At 36.3% G+C, this 26,084-nt stretch overlaps 1 protein-coding gene across 19 annotated transcripts in view; it reads right to left on the bottom strand.

Annotated features, from left to right (window-relative positions):
* Positions 1-17,422, bottom strand: part of si:ch211-232h12.2 — a 50,670-nt gene extending 33,248 nt beyond the window's left edge. For 4 of the 19 annotated variants that reach the window (XR_012388215.1, XR_012388219.1, XM_073918914.1 and 1 more), the window contains exons 1-5: positions 17,092-17,422; positions 16,495-16,867; positions 14,194-14,456; positions 13,888-14,095; positions 4,953-5,022 (exon numbers count right to left, since the gene is read on the bottom strand). Coding sequence is in view for 10 of the 19 variants with exons in the window: in XM_073918914.1 (XP_073775015.1) it covers positions 4,953-5,022; positions 13,888-14,095; positions 14,194-14,300 (385 nt within the window). In the remaining 9 variants the exon portion in view is untranslated. Of the gene's footprint in view, positions 1-4,952; positions 5,023-13,887; positions 14,457-16,494 lie in introns of all 19 variants that reach the window. The other 15 variants (XR_012388216.1, XR_012388218.1, XM_073918916.1 and 12 more) reach the window with 4 other exon arrangements.
* Between the last annotated feature and the right edge of the window lie 8,662 nt (positions 17,423-26,084).

Here is a 26,084-nt window from a genome sequence, read left to right as displayed (position 1 = left end):
CAGGTGCATCACAAGACCCAATTTCCTAGGGCTAGCGCCCCAGTTAAAATCATAAGTGCCCCAGTAAATGCTTTGAGTTATAATTTACCTTAATTGTAAGTGTATTATTTAAGAGTGGTAATCCAAGGATAAATACGTTATTCTCTATATACAACCAAAACAAATGCTTTCAAAAGCATTGCAGCATCGAAAACAAGACAACCGCACACCTCACACACGGTGACAGCAAGGGTGCGCGACGATGCCTATTTGAGGACCGGGAAGGAGACGCAAGATTACCAGGAGATTATCACTCGTTTGCAGGCATCCGGGAGACCTAACCCTAACCCTAACTTCCCGCCCTACTCATAGTTCTCTCTTCATATAGCCATATGCTTATTACAAATCCATAAAACACTGTGATATAACCGCGCTCTGAATGTATCGCTTTTCTCACTGCAATCGATCCGCTCCAGAGTTCGTTTCAATCAAGCCGAGACCACCTTATTTAAGCGATCTCGGAGCAATTGATTTGGCGCGGATCCTAGCACGATTGCTGGTTTCACATATGCCAAGCAAACTGCGCTAACTGGGCAAACGAGACAGGTTCCGAAACAAATCTGTAGGTGTGATAGCACTCTAAATGTTGCCATAGGGCTTGCACCGGCCAGTTGCGCCCCTGGCCTCTGTATGGACGACTTTTCCGCTGTTACCAGTTATTCCAGTTATCTCGCCATGTACGTTGGTGCACTTGAGACGGAGAGAGGAGTTGACCACAATGATGGGATTTGAGTCCTGCAAAGAACGGTTCCAGAAAGTGGGTAAGACAAAAACAAAAAAATAAAATAAACAAGTAAATAACGGTGAGAATTTGTTAAAATATTGAAATGTGGCTTTTCTTTTTCTGCACTGCTTTTTTTTATAATTATTTTTTCAACTTTATTTTTGATAGGACAGTATAGAAAATTGACAGGAAAAAACAAAAACTGAAAAAAAAAAAAAAAAAAAAAACGTAGCTCCTGGGACTTATTTGGCACTCTCCAGAAATGTATATAAAGGTACATTTTCAGAATGAGCTTGAGTTGGTAAAAGCCCTTAATGCAGAGGTGTTGGCACGCAGTGATGTTGTAGTTTTATGATGATGATCTTATTTTGACTAAACATGGCGCTTGTAAGTAAGATTATTTTTGTGTGAAGCAGAATGGAGAGATGATGCGTCAAGGTGCCCTTACCCCAGTAGTTTTACTGTCATCATGACAAAAATAAAAGAAATCAGTTATTAGAAATATGTTTATGTTTAGAAATGTGTTTAAAAAAAACTTTCCATTAAACAGAAATGGGGAAGGAAAAATATACAGGGGCTGATAATTCAGCAGGGCTAATAATTCAGACTTCCAACTGTATATGTCTGCTTAAACCGACTTAACCTGCAACACATACAGGTGCCATCCAGGCTGCGGGATCTGTCTCTGACGGGAACCGCGGCGCCACCCCGGCCGTGATGGATTGTTCTTTGTCAGGGTTGCTATGGAGACGCGGTCATGCCATTGTCTGACAGCCGAGCTGCCAGGAGAACTATTTCTTGCCGTGTTTTTTTAGGCAGGTAATCGCACTTCACACTGGCAGCTCACACCTGACAGGCAGCTATTATAGCAGCATGCTCTCACTGTGCGGGGCAGAGCGGCACACACTCCTGTCAGCCGCTCAGGTGTTGTGTGTCACAGTGGCACGTCAGGGTTTTGCAGAGTTTCTGGGTCAACATATCAAACATCATTCCTGTCTGAGCGTTGAATCCAAATGCAATTCTGACCCCAAAATCTAAACATGCCTAAAAGTTACTGTAAGTTAGCATACACACTTTACCCGCAGCTTAAAAATGCTAATTTCCTCTCCATATGCACCAGATACTTTCTTTCTGAGAAAATATTGAAATACTGTGCAATTCTGAGTGTGCTTTACACAGGTGAGTGGGTTTGACAAACCACTTGGCTGTAGGTGACATGCTGTTTTAAATAAATAACAAACTAAAGATCAATCAAATAACAAAAATAAATGAATAAGCAAATAAAAAACAAACAAACAATAAATAAATATCCAAACAAACACAACAAAAAATCTAATAAATAAACAAATAAATTAATAAATAACCTAACAAACAAGCAAACAAATAAACAAATATAAATAAGCAAGCAAACAAATAACTTAAACAATCAAACAAATAAACAAATATAAATAAATTAATGCACAAATAAATAAACCTAAGAAACAATTAAACAAAAAAAATCTAACAAACAAATAAACAAAAACAAACAAAAAACTAACAATCAATTAAACAAAAATAAATAAATAAAAATAATAAATAAATAAACCTAACAAACAAGCAAAAATTAATAAACATACAACCAAACAATAAATAAATACCCAAACTAACAATCAAATAAATAAACAAAAAATAACCTAACAAACATTCAAACAAATAAACAAAAACAAAATAACAAACAAAAAAATAACATAACAATCAAACAAAACAAAACTTAATTAAAACAAACAATAAATAAATAACCTAACAAACAATCAAACGAATAAACAAAAATAAATAAACAAACAATAAAAAATGTCCAAACAAACAATCAAATAAATAAACAAACAAACATAAATAACCTAACAAACAAGCAAACAAACAAATACATAAACAATAAATAAATAGCTTAACAAACTAACTAACAAACAAACAAATAAATAAATAAACAAACAAATAAATAAATAAATAAATAAATAAACAAACAAATAAATAAATAAATAAATAAATAAACAAATAAATAAATAAATAAATAAATAAATAAATAAATAAATAAATAAATAAATAAACAAATAAATAAATAAATAAATAAACAAACAAATAAATAAATAAATAAATAAATAAATAAACATTCATACATTCATTCATTCATTTTCTTTTTGGCTTAGTCCCTTTATTAATCTGAGGTTGCCACAGCAGAATGAACCGCCAACTTATCCAGCATATGTTTTACGCACCCTTTCAGCTGAAACCCATCCCTGAGAAACACCCATACACGCTCCAATCATTAACACACACACACACACACATACACTACGGACAATTTATCTTACCAAACTCACCTATAGCGCATCTGTTTGGACTGTGGGGGAAACTGGAGCACCCGGAGAAAACCCACACCAATAAGTGTGGTTTATTCATAAACTAATTTCGAGAGGATCACGTGCTTATAATCAACACGGCTGGCTCCGTGTTAGCTCCGTAATCAGCACTATTAGATGATTACGGAAGCATTATAAATAACCTGAGTTTTTCACTCCAGTTATCTTCGTCTTGAAGCCCCCCCCCCCCCCCTTTCCACCCCTACATCCTCCCACTTTTTCTGATCGGGCAACACGGTGGCCCAGTGGCTAGCACTGTTGCCTCACAGCAAGAACACCGCCGGTCCAACCCATCGGGCTGGTTGGTGTTTCTGTGTGGAGTTTACATGTTCTCCCCGTGTTCGCGTGGGTTTTCCCCGGGTTCCCCGGTTTCCTCCCACCATCCAAAAACATAAACCATAGCCAATCGACTAAAACAAATTATCACCCAATACAACCTGAGTTTACACTTCTCACGGTGACAAGCAGGGGAGTTCTCGAGACCTACCTGACCTCGAATTCCCCTCTCGCCCTTCTAACGGGAGGGAGCCCCGGGCTCGAGGATATTACGAGCTCAGGGCTCTCTCCCGGGACAGCATGCCAAATACGCTTCATTGACTATCAGCTAAGTGTGAACTCTTGAAGGGGAGAACATGCAAACTCAGGGATGGCACTGGCAGGTAGGGGCCCTATGAAAACATTTGTGTGGGTTTCACGGATGAAATTGAAGAGTGGGGGGTGGAGGATGGGGGTGCTGTCACAGACGAAAGTGAAAAGCAGGTGGGGGTGTGGTGGATGTAGGTTATCCCAGACATAAGTAAAGAGGGAGCCAAGTACAGGCGCCAAATAGGGCCCAAATTTGAACAAATCACAATTTTAAACTTAAAAAAATCCCAAAGCTGATTATAGGGTTACACACTAAAAATAGACTGAATCTGTGAAATAAATTAAAGAAGGCTGAAGAAAGGCTTACATTTTGAATTCCTCAACACATCTAAATTCATCTGCTTTCTATCACTATTTTGGAACGGTACAAGGCATGGGATCTGAAAATGCAGTACGATGCAGAGAGAAACAAGCCGCAAGTGTCTGACCCTCAGTCACTCTATGTTCACACACACACGCACACTCTGTTTAGCATGGCACTCATGTCCTGTCAGAGTCTCCCACCATCTGGAACTGATAACCGGTGGAAAAAAAGAAAAAGACGAGAGAAATTCCCAGCCAGTTGTGATGTAAACAAGAGCTGGTGTTTCCTGCACGACTGCCTCCTGCTCTCCTCTTCTTCTCTTGACTCTTGAATCCTGCTCTCTGTGCTGTAATTACAGTGACGCTGTGAGCATCGTTATACGCTCGTCTCCTGCTGTCAGACCCAGAGAAACATCCCAGCACTGCTGAGAGGAGGAAGACACCAAACACACACAAAACCAGAGGACACTCCACTGACACAAACTCCAACCAATCTGCTTCTAAATCCAAACAACACATTACTGAATCCCAATAATCTGCTGCCATGGCCTCGAAATAATCTAGCAGACGACAGGAACTCATCGCAGACATCAAAATGTGCTATTAACAATCCATTAACTACCACTTGTCTAAGAATAATGTACTCTGTCAATAATAATGGCATCTCCTTTACTTTGTTCTTCAGCAGAACATCTTTGAAAACATTAATTACATGCACAGCTTGAATTTCACTGCAGATGGTATTTCACAGCACCGTTGTGTAAAGCTCCAAACATGAATCACTGCTTTTCGCCAAGAACTTCATTCAGAAATGCGATTTTAGATGGGTTTTATTTTATACGCACCGATTGGTCTTGGTCTGTTGTGTTTGGCAGGAGAGCTGAGCAATACTGGGGTGATGGGAGACTTCAGTTTCTGCAGAGAAAACACACACATGGACTTTAGATAAAACCCCCTGTAGAAACCACACTCTTTACATGCACCAGACACTTTCTTACAATCACTATTTTCTGAGTTTGCCTCACACAGGTGAGTGGGCTTGATAAACCACTTGTAGAAAACACACTCTTTCATCTCTGACCCTCTTCCAGACATTTGCACCAGACACTTTCTTACAATCCCTCCGTATCTCTTGGAAACACTGTGCTTTTCTGAGTGTGCCTCACACAGGTGAGTGGGTTTGACAAACCACCCGTAGAAACACTCTTCTCTCCAAATGCACCGGACACTTCACTTAAACCAACCCAAGCTCACTTTGAAAACGTTTCCCTATATAAATTTCTGGAGAGCACCAAATAGGTCCCAGGAGCTACCTTTTGTTTTGGAGTATTTGTTTTTGCGAATCCACTAGAGGCCGCTGTGTACGCTTTTTCAGATCTCAAATTTCTCTCATGAGTGCCATTCTCGCCTGTTGTTCACCAACATACATGGCGAGCTACTGAACAAACTGGTAACTACGGGAAAGCAGTCCATATGGATGTAAGCGGTCAGCTGGTATGTGCGAAAAATCATACCAACCATAGCGTTCGTTTTAAAAAACTAAATGCAGCCACACATACTTCTGGCTACGTAATTCGTTATCTCCAGAAATGTATATAGGGCTACATGGTCAGAATGAGCCTATGTTGGACACTTTCTTACAATCACTCCATATCTGTAGAAAAACATTGTACATTTCTGAGTGTGCCTCACCCCTGTGAGTGGGCTTGACAAACCACCTGTAAAAAACATACTCCATCACAGACACTTTTCCAGACACTTTCTTACAATCACTCTATATCTCTATAGAAACATTGTGCTTTTCTAAATGAGCCTCACACAGGTGAGTGGGCTTGACAAACCACCTGTAGAAAACACACCCTTTCATCTCAGACACTTTTCCAGACACTTGCACCAGATACTTTCTTACAATCCCTCCATATCTCTTGGAAACACTGTGCTTTTCTGAGTGTGCCTCACACAGGTGAGTGGGCTTGACAAACCAACTCGTAGAAACACTCTTCTCTCCAAATGCACCAGACACTTTACTTAAACCAACCCAAGCTCATTTAGAAAACGTTTCCCTATATACATTTCTCGAGAGCACCAAATATGTCTCAGGAGCTACGTTACTTTTCAGTTATGGCGAATCCACCAGAGGCCGCTGTGTAAGCTTTTTCAGATCTCCAATTCATGGGTGCCATTCTTGCCTGTTGTTCACCAACATACATGGCGCGTGACTGAACAAACTGGTAACCACGGGAAAGCAGTCCATATGGATGTAAGCGGTCAGCTGGTAAGAGCAAAAAAGGAACAGCGTCATACCACCCCATAGCGTTCGCTTTAAAAACGTAATTCAGCCACATGTACTTCTGGCTACGTTAATTCACTATCTCCAGAAATGTATATAGGGCTACATGGTCAGAATGAGCCTATGTTGAACACTTTCTTACAATCGTTGTGAACTGGATTAAGGGATGGTGATCTGTAATCTGTCGACTTTTAATGTTGAAAGTTTAACTCTACAGTTTAACAAAATGACTTTTATTCACATTTTAGGAGCTTGAAATAATATCAGCAATAATAAGTAATATATAGAGAAATAAGTCTGTAAAATAACAGAAAATGCACTGGCAGTTTATTACAAGGTTTTTGTACCATAATATACAACTCCAACCCAGGCAATATATCACTTTAAACAATTAAAAGTGTTAATTAAAGTGACTTTTTCTAACTTTCAAAATCCCATAATCCAATTCAAAAGCATAAATAAACGGGGGAAAATAATCAAAATAAAAACATCCCAGCTGGCACAGCATGTGGTTGCAAATAATTTATATGGGCTGAACTTAAACAAACAAATTCAATTGGATATTACTAAATTTAATCTGTTTAAGTTCATCCCATATCAATTGCACTGTAAAAAATGAATCTTGAGGCTTGTAATTTTGGTTTGAGGTGGTCATTAAAAAGAATGGTCATATTTACTTTTAAAAATTTATATTTTGGATTTATTATAAAGTATTGGGAAGACTTTGCTTATAAAATCAAGAGATACATTTTACTTATTTTATTAGGGAAACCAGTGCAATTATTACGCTTAATTTGAGAAACCAATTAAGCTAATAAAATTGAGGAAAGATGGCATCATGTTTATTTTACGAAAATTGACTCAGTTATGTGGATTTGATTAAGATGTTTGCATTTGAATCTCAAAAACGGCAGTGATCAGACGACATTTTGAAGCAGCAGATCAACAGCGAGCATGTTAAAAGGTAAGCATTAACAGTTTATCATTTTTATTGTCGTAAATAAGCTCTTTCAGGAAAGCTTGTTCTGGAGTCTAGTTTGATCAGGCAACATTAAAGCGGGGTGGACAAACAACAGTGAACTTGTTGGTTAGTCTATGTTTGCAACTACTTAGCTTAAAAAATTGAGTAAATCCAATGAATCATTGTTTTTCAGTGTCTGGTTCACAAATGCTTTAGGATTAATTTCCCTCCTCTGAGCACTGTTGTGATCGCGATGTTGGCTGGGTTGTGCTTGAATCTATTCCTTCCTAAATCTGCTCTGTACGGATCTGAGCACTTGCTGACAGAGCGGTTTTATCTCCACTTCGCCACTGAAGTTCGCATACTGCACTTGACAGTCATCCAGATATTTCTCTCTTCGCCTGCTTTCAGGTTTCTATCATTCTCTCTGACTCAGGCATCAGTCGGCGCTAAGGTAAATCAGGTCTGAGAGCTCGGTGGTTCATTTTCTGGGATTTGTTCCCAGGTGGAGAGGCGAGAGTGATTGTTGTGTGGTGGCAAGAGAAAAAAAAAAGTCTCTGAAAGCTTTTATCTCCAGTGCGGATGACTCAATCTTTCTCTACTTTTTAAGGAGGAAGAAAGTTTGATGCTGTAAACGATGTGTGATATAGTGCAGTTCACTGAAAAAAATGATTCAAGAGAATTACAATTCAAGGTAAGTGTTGCAAACAATTTATATAGGCTGAATTTAAACAAACTAATTACATTTAGTAGTGTTCAACTTAATTTGTTTGTTTGAATTCAGACCATATACAGTTGAAGTCAGAATTATTATCCCCCTTTAAATTTTTTTCTTCTTTTTTAAATATTTCCCAAATGATGTTTAACAGAGCAAGGAAATTTTCAAAGTATGTCTGATAAAAAATTTTTCTTCTAGAAAAAGTCTTATTTGTTTTATTTCTGCTAAAATAAAAGCAGTTTTTAAATTTTTAAATACCATTTTAGGGACAAAAATAAATAGCCCCTTTAAGCTATATTTTTTCTCGTTAATCGACAGAACAAACCATCATTATACAATAACTTGCCTAATTAACCCAACCTGCCTAGTTAACCTAATTAACCTAGTTAAGCCTTTAAATGTCACTTTAAGCTGTTTAGAAGTGTCTTGAAAAATATCTAGTCAAATATTATTTACTGCTATCATGGCAAAGATAAAATCACATCCATTATTACAAATGAGTTATTAAAACTATTATGTTTAGAAATGTGTTGAAAAAAATCTCTCTCCGTTAAACAGAAAAAGGGTAAAAAAATAAACAAGCGGTCTTATAATTCAGGGCGGCTAATAATTCTGACTTCAACTGTAAATTGTTTGCAAAACAGCATCTCAAAAAGCTCAGGATTTTGGCATTACACAATTCACCAACCCTATGAGGAACAGTCACAGTGATGCTGGCCTAAGAAAGAACAGAAGTGTGTTGTTCTAGCTTGACCTCATTATAATGCATGTCTAATTCTGCAAGTGGCATCCAGTCATAATCTCTGAAAGTTTTTTGGAATATTTAATCTAATTTCATGCAGTAAATGTCAACTTTTGGTTCAGTCCAAACAACATTAGGCAAAAAAATAAATACATAAGAATGAAAAGAAAGCCATTCAAATGCATTAGACATAAAAAAAAATACTCTTTTAGTACACATTAATAAACTCTGTCAAATCCTGCATCTACAACCTGTGCAGAAATCAACAGCGCAACTGGATTGTAATGTACAGGGTTTGTGCAGATATAATGTCAAGTTTAAGACTTGTAAGGACCTTTTTAAGACCATTAAGTATTTAATTTAAAGGTGCAGTAGGTGATCTTCCTCAATGCTAACAGCTTAGCATAAATCTCTGAATCACAGTCCCTACCCTGATGTCTAGAGCCACGCCTCCTAAAACAAAAGCACCGCAATAGAACGGTCTCTTATGTGTTAAAAGCGACTAGTGCTTGTCCAGCGGCGAGCAAGCCAAACTGACATGCGATTTCAGAGCAAATATTTAGAGTTGCATGGTAAACAATATAGGGAGAAACTAGGCAGAATAGCGCTATTTACTGGTGTTTTGTTGTTTAACTAATTAAAATCTACATTATCGATGCTGTAAAAGGTCCCTTATGAAACTGAAAATAGTCTTATCAATCTTTCACCGGAAGATTATAGTGGCTGAACAGCTCTTCTGTGAAGATATAACCCATTTGTAACAACAACATCTAATGTTACATCAGCTCTGCGTGAAGCTAAAACAGTTTTAAAACAGAACATTACCTGTCTAAGAGAAATCCTTCAGACATGGTCATCCTTTCTCCAGCGTGCTAAGGTAACTCCAATATTGATTCAGGTTTGTAGAAAGTTTTGATTCAGCAGGTTTTTACCGATAGCTCATGCACATGCTCTCTCTCGTGAACGTGCGGCGGTCGGCGGAGCTGCGTACAAAAGGCTGCGCAGTAGTTCAAATCTGCATTTGCTGACAGACAGATTGGGCTACTTATCGGACTTATAAGAGATGTCAGCCTGACTATTTAATTGGATGAACATTTTTTTTTTGTTTTATGCCTTATCCAAAATACAAAATACATTAAAAATACGTTTAGATCCCTACGATTCAAGAGTTTTGGAAAAATGTTAAAAAAGAAATAGATAATATATTAGATAGGGAGATACCCCTCGATCCAGTTGTGTGTTTACTGGGAGCACAGCCCAAAGAGATGTTTGATAAGGAAGCAAGATTTGTCCTAAGGATATTATTACTGGTTGAAAAAAAAATGATAACAGTACATTGGATGGAAGAAAGTTCTCCAAAAGTGTCTCAGTGGATTCAGAGACTTAAACAGATCTATATAATGGAAAAAATGACTGCATGTCTAAACATGAAAACTGATATTTTTCTAAAGAGGTGGAAAAGTATTACGACATATTTGGATATGTATATTTAGAGATTGCTTAACCTCACCTTAACATGACTGTTATTTGATGTAACTACTATGCAATACAATGTAACTTGATGTACAGATGTATCCCCTGGAAAGTAATTATGATGGCAATACCTTTTATTTTAATTTTTTATTATTATTATTATTATTTTTGTTTATTTTTTATTATTATTATAATTTCATAATTTTTTTTTTTTAGGTATCCCCTCGTGTGTAAGGGGTAAAATTTTGGGGGAAGGGGTTGTTCTGTAAAATAAATATATAGAAAAATCTTAAATAAAGAGTTTCAAAAAAAAAAAAAAAACGTTTAGATCAATTACTTTAATCCTTACTATTAGACTGTGAGGAGACTTTGAACCAGCACAACAAAAAATGCTTCTGAAGACTAACACCTACTGCACCTTTAAGACCTATATCACAATATCAAAAACACACACACACATAAAAAGAAAATGCAAGATCAGAAAATTAGTGGTAAAATAAATGTATTCAAGTTGACCCTTCGCTAAGCCACACCCAAACACCGCCACCCACCATAGCAACTGTAGCTACGCGCAGGGGCTCAGTCAAGCTTTCGAGCGAGTGCATATGGATTGTGCAAATCTGATACCCGCTTATCTTTAAAGTTTGGACGGGATGGTGGAACTTTTTCCCTTTTCAAAATCAAAAACCCAAGAGGAGAAATGCCAGCGTGGATCAAATTGTCTGAGGGGCGCTAAAGGAGCGGAGTCAAGTTGGTTTTGTTTTGATAATCCAGACACATTCAGTGATTGACCGACAGCAATATCACACACCTCTTACCCTAAACAGATCTAAACTGTTTCCTACAAAAACACAAAGCTGGTTATGTGTCCCAGCTGCCTTACTCCTTTTTTTCGCTCGATATTGTGAGTGATGCTCCGTTTAACCGTTTAACGTTCTACTCACATAACCCTAATTTTGTACGATCTCCATTGGCTCCCAGTTGCATATCGCATTAAATTCAAAATTATTCTCCTTGCATTTAAATCCCTTAATAGCCTAGCACCCTCCTGTCTCTATTATATGCTTGTCCCCTACACCCCAACTCGTTCTTTACGTTCTGCTGACTCTGGCCTTCTCGCTGTCCCTCCAATGTTTTTCTTTTTTTTGTTTTGCCAGTATTGCTGTTTGCAGTATATTACAGCACCTTAGTGCACTTTAGAACAGGTTTTTACAAAAATGTACTGTGTACAAGTGTATTGTGATACTAAAATATCACAATTGTATTGTGAAACCTTGCTCTATTTGTAAAATAAAATGTTTGCATTTAAGACCTGTATATTGTCATTACTTGCAAGTTGAACTACATATTTTATGTTGAGTTTAATTGAAGAAAATGTGGAAACCGATTGCACGTAGTTTCTTTAGTTGACATTACTTAAAATGGTGAATTAAAGCAATGTTGAGACTACTCGCATTTAAGATGTTAACTGAACAGGTTATAACAGCATTAGTTAAATAGAGTTAATAAAGTAAGTAAGGTTACTAAATATACAAGAGTATATTAACTAGAATTTTCTATTAAACTAACTTGATTTTTACCAGTTAGTTTACTTTGGAAGTCTTAGGTTTCATACTTTAAGGCAATAATTAAACTTAACTTAAAATTTCCTTGTAAGTTTATATTGCAATAATAAGGCAATCGGTTTCCAAACTTTTTTAAAGTAAACTGAACATGTTAGAATTTACAGTGTACCGCCTCTCCTCAATGGAGGGCAGATCATTTAGTGTTATTGCACCCAAACTCTGGGGGCTCTATTTTGACGGTCCATGCGCAGAGCGCAAAACGCAGGGCGCAAACGCTTTCTGGGCATGTCAGAACGCGTTATTGCTCATTTTTCACGCGTAATTTGCTAATAATCTGCTTTGCACCGTGGCACCAAGAGCGCATTTGCTATTTACATGACGCAAAGTAAGTCTAAGTGGGAAAAAAAGAGCATTTCACTAGCAAACAGTTAACAGTTAACAGTTTTTTTTTTTAACAGAAAACTGTTAAACAGAGCATCTACTGCGTGAGAATGAGAGATAAATGGTCACATTCGCTCTTGGATAGGGAAACCTTTACGCACAGACATCAATTAGTCTATAAATAATTAATTTAGTTTGTTAAAAGCAAATATTCGTTTCAAAACTATTTCTAAATTCAGTTCTAATTTCCAGCAAACGAATAAATGAACAATAATAACAAAATGTGCTCAAAAACCTGAGTTATATCCTAAAACACATGCTGTGCCCCATATGGTCTAAAACCTGACAGGTGGGCAAATCTAAGCTTGTTTTTAATAAAACAAATATAAATATGGATATAATAAATAATACTGCTAATAATAATAACATTATACAAAAGCAAATTGTTATGAATGAACTGAAAAAGCCTCCCGAGATGAAGAAGACATAAAAGCAGTGGTTTTTCATATTTATGTAGGCTAGAAAATAATATGTTTTGTAATATTTTAATCCTTTATATTTATATCCTATATCAATTGTTATTATATCCTATATATATATCCTTAATATTTTTTTTTTATATGTAAAGATATTTGCCTATTGCTTTCTTGTGTGTATTAAGTAGTGTGTAAGCGAGGTGCAACTCTGCGCCGGAGTTTAGACCGGGTTTGTTTTGGTCTAATGAAAAATCTATTATAGTTTTGCAAAATAGCGACGCGCCAGCAGTCCGCCTCAGAACGCCTCGCTTTTTAGACCAGAACACCTATAGGCGCACAAATGAGCGCTAATGCATTTGCTATTTAAACAGCGTAGCGCAACGCCTCAAAACGACTCTTGCGCCAAGCTGAAGCTACCAAAAGACTATTGCGCCGCGTCTTGCGCCACATTGCGGCGGGTGTATGATAGGGTCCTAGAACTCTCTACCACGCTCACTCCACTCTGCTTATAATAGCTCTGAATTCAAACCTTTACTTAAGACTCACTTATTTTCTAAATGCTTCGCTTCTAATCTGCCAAACTGGCTACTTTATCTGACCCCCCCCCTCTTGTTTGTGTAATTCCAGTTTGTTATATTTGACTTCAGGTATGTTTGTTTATTTTTTTTGTTGCATTCCTTGTAAAGTGTACTTGAGCTCTGGAAAGGGGCTATATAAATAAAAACTATTATTGTTATCATTATTAAGCCTTTACTAATAGCGAATAGGTCATGAGTTATTGATCCGGAAAATATGAATCTGTTGCTAACTTTACTAAACTTCATATTTCCATCTGTTTCACGCTACGAATATTTGAAACTACAAATCAACAGAACAAAACCGAGATATGATCACAAAATGAGCACTTGCGATCAATATACTTTACCCCCAGCTGTTTTTCAGTAATTTATAAAGAGCACACAAACATGCTGACAGTAATAGGTAACTTACGGTACATTGTTATGGTCAGTGATGCTAATATTCTTCACAAATCCATCAGTTTTCCCTTTCTGGCTGTTCTTTCTATTAGTAAACTATGTTAAAGCACAGTCATGCATGTTTCCTCGTCTATTTCAAAAAAATAATTTCAAAATGTAGCCTGCATCTCCAATTAGTCTCTTTTGCACTTTCTCACCTGCTGACCCCTGCTGTTGTCTTGTCGGTTGTTGGGGACGTCTGTCAGAATCACATGTCTTTGTATGGGCAGCCAGCCAAATCGAACAGGAGCGAGAGCACAGAAATTTGCTTTTTCAGCACTGGGAACAGGCTTAATGTGAACAGACTCCATGCTGCTCGGGGAGCTTTCACAAACACTTGAACAGGCACTAGGAGTCTGATTCCTTCTGTGGAGAGAGTTCAGATCAAGACAATGTGGGTTACTTCCCATCGTCTCGTTTGGGAGAGCCGGCATTGACACGGTCCAGTCGGAAAACTCAGGTACTTGTTTCTGAAGCCGACGGGATTGAAGTCTCTCCAGGGTTTGAAGCCATTTGTCCATTCTGCCACCTTCAATGCAGCTCTGAGGACGAGCTCCGCGAGGGGGCTCATTCACCTGCGCCATGGGGCCCTCATAATAACCTCGCTCTCCAGGCCTCCTCCATGATGAGGACCTGCGGAGGAAGCTCATGCTGTTTTTGCCAGCTGCATCATGGGGCTGAAGGAGCCGCCGCCAGCCCTCAGGCTTCATGTCCGCCATTATAAACTCTGAGGAAGACATAGAAAATGATTTTTAAGCACAAGAAAGCAAGTACTTTTGTCACTTAAAGTATCAGTATCTTCAGAACAGCAACAAGTCAACATATAAGCATGCTTAATGCACTTCACTCTTGTTTTCCACTAAGTAATACACCAAAAATATATTACAACATTAAAAAATTCTTGCTGCCTAAAAGATTTTAGCTGTATTAAATGAGCTATTAGTCATCTTTCTCAACACACATCAGTCAAACTGACTAGAAATATTACGCTAAACATTTTATAACAAAAACAATTTTGTTAAAATCCTGATCAACTGTTTAAAAGTAACAATGAACGATCAAATGCACTTGAAAAAATGATTCAAAGACGATTCCTTGAAATTACTAAATGTTTTTTTAAGTTAAACGCTTGTAAACAATTTATTTAGGCTGAATTTAAACACAAATTAAGTTAAACATTACTAAGTTCAATTTTTTTGTTTAAATTCAACACGTATAAATTGTTTGCAACCATTCTGCTGATCTAATTTTTTTTTCTGTGTGCGTTTTCAGATTTATCTAATGCTTTCAACATAGTTTTTAACAACAATTTACAATTCGGGACATGTAGGTAATGTTTTTACTTTTGTGCATCATATGTTAATTATGGTTCATCATTTACTAATGCATTAATCAATGCACTTCGGCTTAACATGGACTAACATTTAATAACTTTAACTAACATTAAGATACTATGTAAATAAATAAATATTGTAAATACTGTAATAATTTCATTGTTTATTGTTTGTTACTGCATTAACTAACATTAACTACCCATATTGTAAACTATTACCTACATTTTTTAACAATGACATCCTAATTAAAAGAATAGTTCACCCAAAAATTTTGTTACCCATGATTTACTCTCCCTTGTGTTTTTTCTTCTGTTGAACACAAAATCAATGTTTTTAAAAATGCTTGCTGACACACATCCACTTCCATAGTAGGAAAACTAAATAAATTAACAAAAATGGAAATAAACAAATAAAAATAAATAGACATAAATAAAAATAAATAAATAAATAAATATAAAACATAAATAAACATAAATAAATAAAAAAAACATAAATAAAAATAAAAATAAAAATAAATAAACAAATAAAAATTACAAATAAATAAACAAATAAATAAACAAATAAATAAAAATAAATAAATAAATAAAAATAAACAAATAAAAATAAATAAATAAATGATAAAAATTTGCATAAATGAAATAAATAAACAAATAAAAATAAATAAATAATAATAAATATATAAAAATAAATAAACATAAATAATAAATAACAAATAAATAATAAATAACAAATAAATAAAAAACTATTAAACAAACAATACAAATAAATGAACAAATACAAATAAATAAGAAAATAAATAAAATAAATAACCATTCATTCATTCATGTTCTTTTTGGCTTATTCTCTTTATTAATCTGGGTTCGCCACAGCAGAATGAATTGCCAACTTATCCAGCATATGTTTTACGCAGCTGATGCCCTACCAGCTGCAACCCAGCACTGGGAAAATAACTAAACAAACAAACAAATAAATAAACAAATAAAAAAACAAATAGATAAACATAAATAAATAAACGCTAATAAATAAATAGAGATAAATTAATTAATTAATTAATAAACAAATAAATAAACATTAATATATACTAATAAATAAAAAATAAGGATAAATAAAAATGTAAAAAATGAGCAATTGCATGCATACATACATACATACATACATACATACATACATACATACATACATACATACATACATACATACATACATAGTCAATGGGTCCCAGCAACCAGCAAAATATATATTTTTGTTCAACAGAGGAAACTGAAACAAATGAATGGTAAGTAAATGACAGAATTTTTATTTTTGCGTGAACTATCCCTTTGAGCTCAGATAGTGTCCGCTCAAAAAAGCCGGTAATAATCTTGCAAAAACATGCTCAAATGGCAGCAGTACTCAACAGTCTGACATAACACCATGCACATTACTGTTTACCTGCGTCACGCGGCTCTAAAGAAGACGACACGGTCTGACTTCAAGAGGCGAAAACAGTGAAACAATCCCAGCTTTCCTTCCAAGTCTCCTTCTGTGGGGCCGCTGGTGCTGTCTCCTCTCAGCCATGACTATAAATGTGTGTGTGTGTGTCAGTGTGTGTGTGTGCTAGTCGAAAACCAACAAAAGACTTAGAGAACAACTTCTATTTTTCACTGGGAGAGAGAGAGATGTGTGTGTGGCTTTGTCTGTGTGTCTGTGTGTGTGTATTTGCAGCCAGCAAATACCCCCTATTTCAACTTAGACATACTGGCTTCGAGTTGTTTTGTTTACTTCTGGAGAAGATGCTTTTGGCGTTCATCTTGCAGCGAGGAATCTACATTTTAACACAGATAAAGTGTTATCTGAGAAATACGGAAACTTATTTCGTGATAAAAGTGCTCTAAACTTGCGTTAGCAACACTTTAAAATAATAGTCAAGTACTAACATGAACAAACTATTAGTAATACATTTAATTACGGTATTTATTCATCTTTGTTATAGTTAATGTTGTTAACTTTTTGCAAAAAAAAAAAAAAAAAAAACGTTGCATTTCTTACACCTACTGTCGCTAGTGTCACAGCAAGGCCATGGTCTCCCCACTCACACCACAATCAGCACGATCACAGTCACCTGAATCCTAATTAGTCCCGCACCTGAACGTCATTTCCGATCATCACTCCAGCACTTTAAAGTCCCTTACCAGCGGTCGCTTAGCGTTTGGTCTCGTCGCAAGACAGAAGGCCAAATTCTCACGGTCAGTGAAATCTAGCAACTTCTAAAAGTTACTTTGGCTGTTTCTCAATTCCAAAGAACGCAGAGAACGGACTTGTGTTCTTGTGGAGACCGGTCTTTCCAGGTGTCCTCGGAAGAACGAACTCAGGAGACCGCGAGGGCAGAGAACGCGTCCTTTGAGAAATGGGATGCTGCGTTCTTCCTGATGGTCACATGACCTTCACGTGTTTTAAGTGGTAAATTATTTGAACATTACAGCCTTCATACAACGATTTATTGTTTTTCCCCTTTTCAAAATATATACTTTGCATAAAAACATTATAAATATATGTTGCACAATATAAATAAAACAGATTTTAATACGAATTTCAGCAAACAAACACCCTTAATGTGTTTATTCCTTTATTAAGATGTTCATGTTAATATTTACTTTCACCGTTTCATTTAGGGAAACTCCTGAGGTAAATAATTCATATCTATGAACTTTAATAATAAATCTAGATAAAATGCAGCGCTTCCCACCTCCAGTCGCAATGACTTCTGGGACTTCCAGAGCTAGTTCGGTGCTCAAGTCTGCATCAGTGCGTCCTCGATATCAAGAACACATCCGGGAAGTTTCACGCGTCCTCCGTACTTGCGGTCTTGAGTATTGGAACTGAACTTAGGCAGCTGATGATGACGTTTCACGAGAACACGAGGACGCAAGACCGCTGAAGAACGCATATTGAGAAACAGCCTTTGTCTCGTTTCCCTGTTGGCTCCAGCAGGGCCGGAATGGGACACAATTTCAGCCCCGCAGTTTTAACCAGACCGGCCCACCTCAGTTCACGACTGACTATAGTAAAATAAGGTCATTTCCAATTCAGTTTCTAATGACATTATCACGTCTTTTTCAAGTAAAAAGCTGCTTTAGAAATTCAAATGTTCGAAAGCCCTAACAGTTTAATATCTCTTATCAATAGAATGAAAAAAAATTATAATAATCTTCCATGTGATATTCGTTTTATTCGTGATATTTGTTTACCACTGATCCACAATAGTGCTATAAACTGTGATCTGCAAGACAAGGTATTACTTTCTATATGGCTTCATCTTTTTCTCCCCTTTTTCGATTTCTGATCATGTTATGTCAGATTTATTAATGTAGTGAATCATCTGATTTTCATTGAGCAGGTGTATTATTCATTAATATTCATTAATCAAATTCTCAAATTCGCTGTTTGGGGTCGAATGATGATAGTTAACATTACATCATCATTAACGTTAGTTAACCTGCAGGCTGTATTTTGCTCAAGGGGCTGCGAGAAAATAAATAAGAATGAATAAAATAAAATGAATAAAAAGAGTGAAGCTATGGTCAAATAAATAAATAGATGTAAAAAAAAAAAAAAGAAAGTGCGACTGCTGAGAGTGCAAGCAGCTAGGGCAGGGGTCAGCAACCTGCGGCTCTTTAGCGCTGCCCTTGTGGCTCCCTGAAGCTTTTTAAAAATGTTTGAAAATGGAAAAAGATGGGGGAGGTTAATACATTTTTTTTTATATGATTTCTATAGCAGGACAAACATTTTTAACGTTTTCAAATGCTGTAAAAGTGTTTAGAATTAATATTTAATTACAACATTTCTGTCAACGAAGATTTGCGTCATAGCCTGCGACACACGTTTCTATCAGCAGGGCGGGATGCCAGGCAGGTGGCTGTTGTAAACAAACCGGGAGATAATAAACACGGAAAACCGTTCACAGATGGCGACTACATGAAGGAGTCATTCATCAACATATTAGAACACCTATTTGCAGACTTCAAAAACAAAACCAAGATAATACAAAAATTAAAGACATACCTTTCTCCGCTAAACAGTGAAGGAAAGGGCTATTAAAATGGCAGTAACATCACCGATCAGCAAACCAAGAACATTAATTCAGTGCCAGTATACTCAATTGCCTGTACTGTGACCAGTATTCAACGCGCTTTTATGCAGGTATGTGAACTCTGATGGCCCGCAAGAAGAAATGATCAAATTAATACCACTAATAGGACAAGAGGCTGTGCTGAAGTGTTTAAATGACAACACAAACACCAACCACCTGATTTCAGTGGCTATTTAATCATGAAGGCTCATTATGTATTTGTAGCCAACTTACTCATTTATTTAGTAGGTTAATATAGCTAATATAGATACATACAGCATGTGTTTCCTTCATTATAAGGCTTATATAAGACTTTACATTTTTTTTTTTTGTGGTTCCAGGCATATTTGTTTTTTGTTTTTTTTGGTCCAATATGGCTCTTTCAACATTTTGGGTTGCCGACCCCTGAGCTAGGGACATCGACCCTCACGGCCAAAAAACGAACCGGCCCACGGGGAATTCTCCCGGTGCTTCCGATTAGCCAATCAATGCCTGGGCCCCAGTATATCAGTCTTTCCTCCCTTGTTTGTTTTCCACCTGTCAGGCCCGGATTCAGAATTCAGAGGCCCCTGTCTGGCCACACCCCTGTTGTTGAACTAAAAAGATTAATATAATATTTTTAAATAAAATTAACCTATAATGTATTGCTTGTATTTTTAAAATAAATGATATACAGTACATATATTTCAAGTCTACAAAGATTTAATTATTTTTAAAGCATTTAAAGCACACTTTGAAAAAATATACTAATACAAGTATAAAGTGAAAATTAATTAATTTTAATATACTTGTTCACAGAAGCAATACTAAAACTTATATTTAAGCATATTTTTTAATGTATAACTTCTACAAACGTATAATGCATTTGATGCGGATATAACACCTCTCCAATTCAGTTCTATGAATCTGAGTCTTCCATAATACACACACTTATTAGGTTCATACTTGTCTTTCTCGTGATGAAGAGTTGGCAAAATCTGATATGCAAGTTAAAAAAGAAGAACCTGTTCATCAGACGCTGGATTTGTACTGGGTTCATGATCAATGGCGTCAAAACTTGTTGTCATGCACTTTACGAGCTACGCCACTCACACTGCTATCTGTTGAGCTCTTTATTTATGCTGTCTCTGTTAATCAAACGGCGATGGGCGGAAATCACTCAACCAGCTTATTCCAACGTGGTGCGCTATTCACACTTAGCCTAAATCCGCTTGTTAAGTGTGACGTCACGCGAAGCGGCTTCCGGGTCCAAGCGCTCTATTCAACTGAATGGGGAGACTGATGAAATGGTAATAATAAACGTTTACAAAGCGATTTAAGGCTTTCAAAAATCACGATCGCAGTATATATGTCCATGCCTAATATCCGATGGCCAGAAAGTGATTATTTTTTTTATAAATTGTAAATTTTTTGGTATTTGTTATGCAGCAAGCTCAGAGATTGTTGTGTACACTATGACTTTATATAAAATTAACCTTAATGTGTGACAGGAATAAAACGTGATCATAAACGAATGATTTTTCCACTCAAATGAATGACGGCTTGGACCCGGAAACAGTATTACCAGCCTGATCTCACGAGAAAACGTAAGTATTTTACGTTTTGCCAGTTTAGTGGCTAATTTGTACGAGTTCAGTCGTACGAATTGGTACGATTTTAAAAAGGAGGCGTGGCACCTGACCCCACCCTTAACCCCAACCGTCATTAGGGGGGTAAGCAAATCGTACTAAATTGTACGAATTAGATCGTACGAATTCATACGAATTAGCCACTAAATGAAAAAGTTATGAGTTGCCGTGAGATTGTGTTGGTATTACATACGACACAAACACGTCACCACTTAACAAGCGGATAGACACTCCAGTGTCTGCATTTTTTTCCTTCTCGCAGGAGCCCCAAGTGCTCACGGGCCCTTTGGCCTGTGCCCATTGGTTAATCCGGCCCTGCCTCCTTGTCTTGTCTGTTTCCTGATCTCTAGCTTAATCTCCTCCACCGATGCCTCCGAGTCATCTGGTCAGGTCCATCATCTTCACTCAAAAGACATTCAATGTTCATACCATTCATCTGCCATCCTTAACAATCTGTCACAGCTCTTTTCTACGTCCTTCTGTGACAGCTACTTACCACCTTCAATGTATTTTTTCCCCCCAACACATCCCATAATTTCTATAATATAAGCCTCTACAAAATAGTTGTCCATTTATAGTAGAAGTACTTTTGCTATGCAAATAAGAAAAAATGAACACTAACAGTAAATAAATTAACCTTTGTATACTGAATCATCTTTATTCATTAAAGTATGCCACTAAATCTTTCAGGTTATCATTTAACACAGTACATTACATGGTTTGTTTTTACAAAAAAAGCTACATTAATTGTAGTGCAACATGATTTCTTCATGATTTCTTGGTATGGTTTCTTTGTAAACCAGCATTGCTGTGTAGCGTAAACCATTATTTAAATAATGTTAGTTCATATTAACTTGCAGTAACTAATGTTAACAAGCACAACTTTAGAATGTAATCATGCGTTAATGTTGAACATTTAATAAATGCTTTACAACATTAGTATGATACTAAGTTAATGTTAGTAAATAAACTAGCATTAAATAATGAACCATTATTCTAAAGCGTTACCGAGGAATCTGCAATTTAACACAGATAAAGTGTAATCTGAGGAATACGGAAACGCATTACTTGTTTGAAGTGCACTACTTGCATTTGCCTGGCTTTTCTTTTTTGTGTGTGTGTAAGGAAAACTAGTTTTGAACTTTTTCTGGGTTTCTTTTTTGCCAGTGCTTTTGCTGCTGCGACACTAGGGCATTGTGGGTGGTTTTAACAAGATAAAGAGTGGGTGGTTGCTTGGTAGTTTCTTACTTAAGCCGCTCTCTAGATATGGCTTGGTTTCCACCTGCAATATTAATTAATTGGATTTTTTTTTTTCTCGTTATCCACCAGGCCAAAAACTCTAATCACTTAGAAAACTGAGAGGACATTTTTACAATTTTAATAGTCATTTATTCCTTTAACACAAAATATGCTGTAGCAGCTTTTTAATACTTCAAGATCAAATTACTAGCCCTGTATATGTGGGTAATACTAATAGCTGATTGTCTAAGCAAACACTCACTTTCTCTGTTTACTACAAAAAATCCTTTTAGAAAGTATAGCAGTACTATATAGAGGGTATGAAATGATAAAGCAATATTTGTGTACAATGTATATAACACCCAAGCAAAACAAAAATGTGACCCTGAAGTGTTATGGTGCACATATATATTTGACAATAGCCAAATATACACTGTTTTGGTCAATATAGATTATTATGTCAAAACTCATCAGAATATGACGTAAAAATATATCAGTGGAAATGTACACATCAATGGGAAGATTATTCATTCCACTTTCAGACAATACATAAATCTAGATTTCTAAAAAAAAAAAATGACATCAATACAAATGTACACTCATTGGCCACTTTATTAGGTACACCTGTCCATCTGCTCATTAACGCAAATTTCTAATCAGCCAATCACATGGCTGCAACTCAATGCATTTAGGCATGTAGACATGGCTAAGATGATCTGCTGCAGTACAAACCAAACATCAGAATGGAGAAGAAAGGGGATTTAAGTGACTTTGAACGTGGCATGGGTTTGGTGCCAGACGGGCTGATCTGAGTATTTCAGAAACAGCTGAACTAGTGGGATTTTCACGCACAACCATCTCTTGGGTTTACAGAGAATGGTCTGAAAAAAGATAAAATATCTATTGAGTGGCAGTTCTGTGGGCGCAAATCCCTTGTTAATGTCAGAGTCCAGAGGAGAATGGCCAGACTGGTTCCAGCTAATAGAAAGGCAACAGTAAATCAAATAACCACTCGTTACAGCTGAGCAGGCCCGGATTGGCTAATCGGGAGGACCGGGAGAATTCCCGGTGGGCCGGTGTCCCTAGCTCCAGAATCTGTTGCTCTCAGCAGTCACACTTTTTAAATTAATGTATTTATTTACTTGACCACAGTCTTCTTATTCAATATTGTACCGCAGCTCTGCTCTTTTTATCTATTTTCTCGCAGCCTCGTGATGAAGATGCAGCCTGCAAATGAATGATTTCATTACTGTTGTGGTCGAGTGGTTAACACGTTAGGTTTTGACTCCAGCGATCTGGGTTTGATCCTCGGCTGAGTAATTTTTTATTTTTATTTTTATTGGTAAGACATATAATACTGTTAGGGTTGTTGAACATTTGAAGTTTTAAAGCAGCTGTTTTCTCAAAAAAAGACGTGATAGTGTCATTAGAAACTGAATTGGAAATTACCTTATTTCAATATAGTCAGTCGTGAACTGAGGTGGGCCGGTCTGAGGCTTGAAACTCCAGGGATGAAAAGGAATCCCACTCCGGCCCTGCAGCTGAGGTCTGCAGAAGAGCATCTCTAAACACACAACACGTCTAACCTTGAGGCGGATGGGCTACAGCAGCAGAAGACCACAACAGCTGCCACTCCTGTGAGCTAATAACAGGAAACTGAAACTACGATTCACACAGGCTCACCAAAACTGGACAATGGAAAAATGGAGAAACGTTGCCTGGTATGATGAGTCTCAATTTATGCTGCCACATTCGGATGGTAGAATGTACACATTAATGGTAATTAACAGCATGAAAGCATGGATGCATCCTGCCTTGTATTAACAGTTCATGCTGGTGGTGGTGGTGTAATGGTGTGGAGGATATTTTCTTGGCACACTTTGGGCCTTTAGTGCCAATTGAGCATCGTGTCAATGCCGCAACCTACCTGAGTATTGTTGCTGACCGTGTCCATCCCTTTATGACCTAAGTGTACCCATCTTCTGATGGTTACTTCCAAAAGGATAATGCACCATGTCATAAAGCGTGAATTATCTCAGACTGGTTTCTTGATCATGACAATGAGTTCACTGTACTCAAATGGCCTCCACAGTCATCAGATCTCAATCCAATAGAGCACCTTTGGGATGTGGTGGAACGGGAGTTTCTCATCAACAAATCTGCAGCTACTCTGATGCTATCATGTCAATATGGAGCAAAATCTCTGAGGAATATTTCGAGTACCTTGTTGAATCTATGCCACAAAGGATTAGGGCAGTTTTGAATGCAAAAGGGGGTCCAACCTGGTACTAGTAAGGTGTACCTAATAAAGTGGCCGGTGAGTGTATACACCAATGAAACGTTTATTTATTCTGCTTTCAGATAATAATAAATCCCAATTTTAAAAAAAAAACTTTCCAGGGTCACATATAACAAGAACAGTTGCATACTAAACAACGTACTACATAACAAACAAACCCCTCTCCACTTAGCAACTGCATAACACAATAAAAAAAAACTCTTCTGAACCACATAGAAACACGACGACAACCACCCACATTCTACATCATCACATTGCTTTCATAGGCAAACAGTAATGAGAACAGTTTCAGAAATCTACTTTTGGCCTGTTTCTTTATTTAAAGACACACACAGACGAGGGTCAGAAGCGTAACATCTGACACACAGAGCTGCTGTGTCCCGTGGTTTCGAGCGGAGCATGTGACGGCTAGCGCTGCTGGGTGATTAGCGCTTCAGGGAGACGCATCAGATGATGAGCTTGCTCATGTTTGTGTCAGGCTTCCCACATGATCTCTCCAGAAGACACACACGTTAAAACTTCTTCAGGGGGAATGTGCTCAGGCTCTAATGTTTCTGTAAATAACCCATCGGTTATGCTGCTTCTGAATGGTGTGCAATGTTTAAAAAAAGTCCTTTGACCTGGATGAAATAGAGATCAGTGATTTCTACAACATTTCATGTCCTTTTACACAATGTAGAATAAGTCTCAGGTGTTCCTGTGACATTTTAGCTCAAAATACCTCCTGATTAGTTTATTACTTCATGGTGGTAATAGAGGTTTTAGGGCAGAGGCAAGAACATGCTGTTTTGGCGATTGTCTCTTTAAATGCTAATCAGCTGCTACTCCCCACCCCCTATTCAATAGAGGGCGGAGCCTTAACAGCTCTCTATTGCGCTGGGACAACAAAAAATAAATACATTTCTTTCTTGATATACAGTGATCTGAATATACAAAAAAGTGCCCAAAACAGTTATATTTGGCATCAGCTGTTATTTACACATGGTTATGCCAAAAAAAAAATATATATATATATATATTTTATATATATATTTTAAAATATATATATATATATATATATATATATATATATATATATATATATATATATTTTACAGCGTGTCTTTATAAAACAAAAAACAAAATGCTTTGGCAGTTTAAACTCCAGATATACAGAGTGAAATGGCATCAGCTGTCATATACACTCATGGTTATGCCAAAATCAAACAAAAGACAAACATGTTTACATATTGATAGTTATGTATATGATTATTAGAACATTAACATTTATCCAAAGCAACTTCCAAGTGTGGATAAGCACTTCAAATCATCCGAGAATTCCACTAAATATATTATTTTTATTTGCATTTTAATTTATTTTCTAGAAATGTATTTTATTTTATTCTATTTATTTTTATTTGAATTAAATGTTTTCAGTTATTTTAATTTGCATTTTATTTTGATTAAATTTATTCTATTTATTTATTTTTTTACTTTTTGTTATCTTAATTTGCATTTTAATTTAATTAAATTTATTCTATTTATTTGTATTTGAAAAAAAAAATTTGGATTTTTATTTAATTTAATAGCATTTTATTTTAAATCAGTATATCACTATATTAAATCTGTAAAACAGCAGCACTAACAATATTTTATTCTATTTATTTTTATTTATTTTTATTTGTATTAAATGTTTTTAGTTATTGTAATTTGCATTTTATTTCAATTAAATTTATTCTATTTATTAAGTTTTTATTGCTTTTTGTTA

This window comes from Danio rerio, chromosome 12 (genome assembly GCF_049306965.1).
Source record: "Danio rerio strain Tuebingen ecotype United States chromosome 12, GRCz12tu, whole genome shotgun sequence".
Classification (NCBI taxonomy): domain Eukaryota; kingdom Metazoa; phylum Chordata; class Actinopteri; order Cypriniformes; family Danionidae; genus Danio; species Danio rerio.
This window is presented reverse-complemented; position numbering and strand designations above follow the sequence as displayed.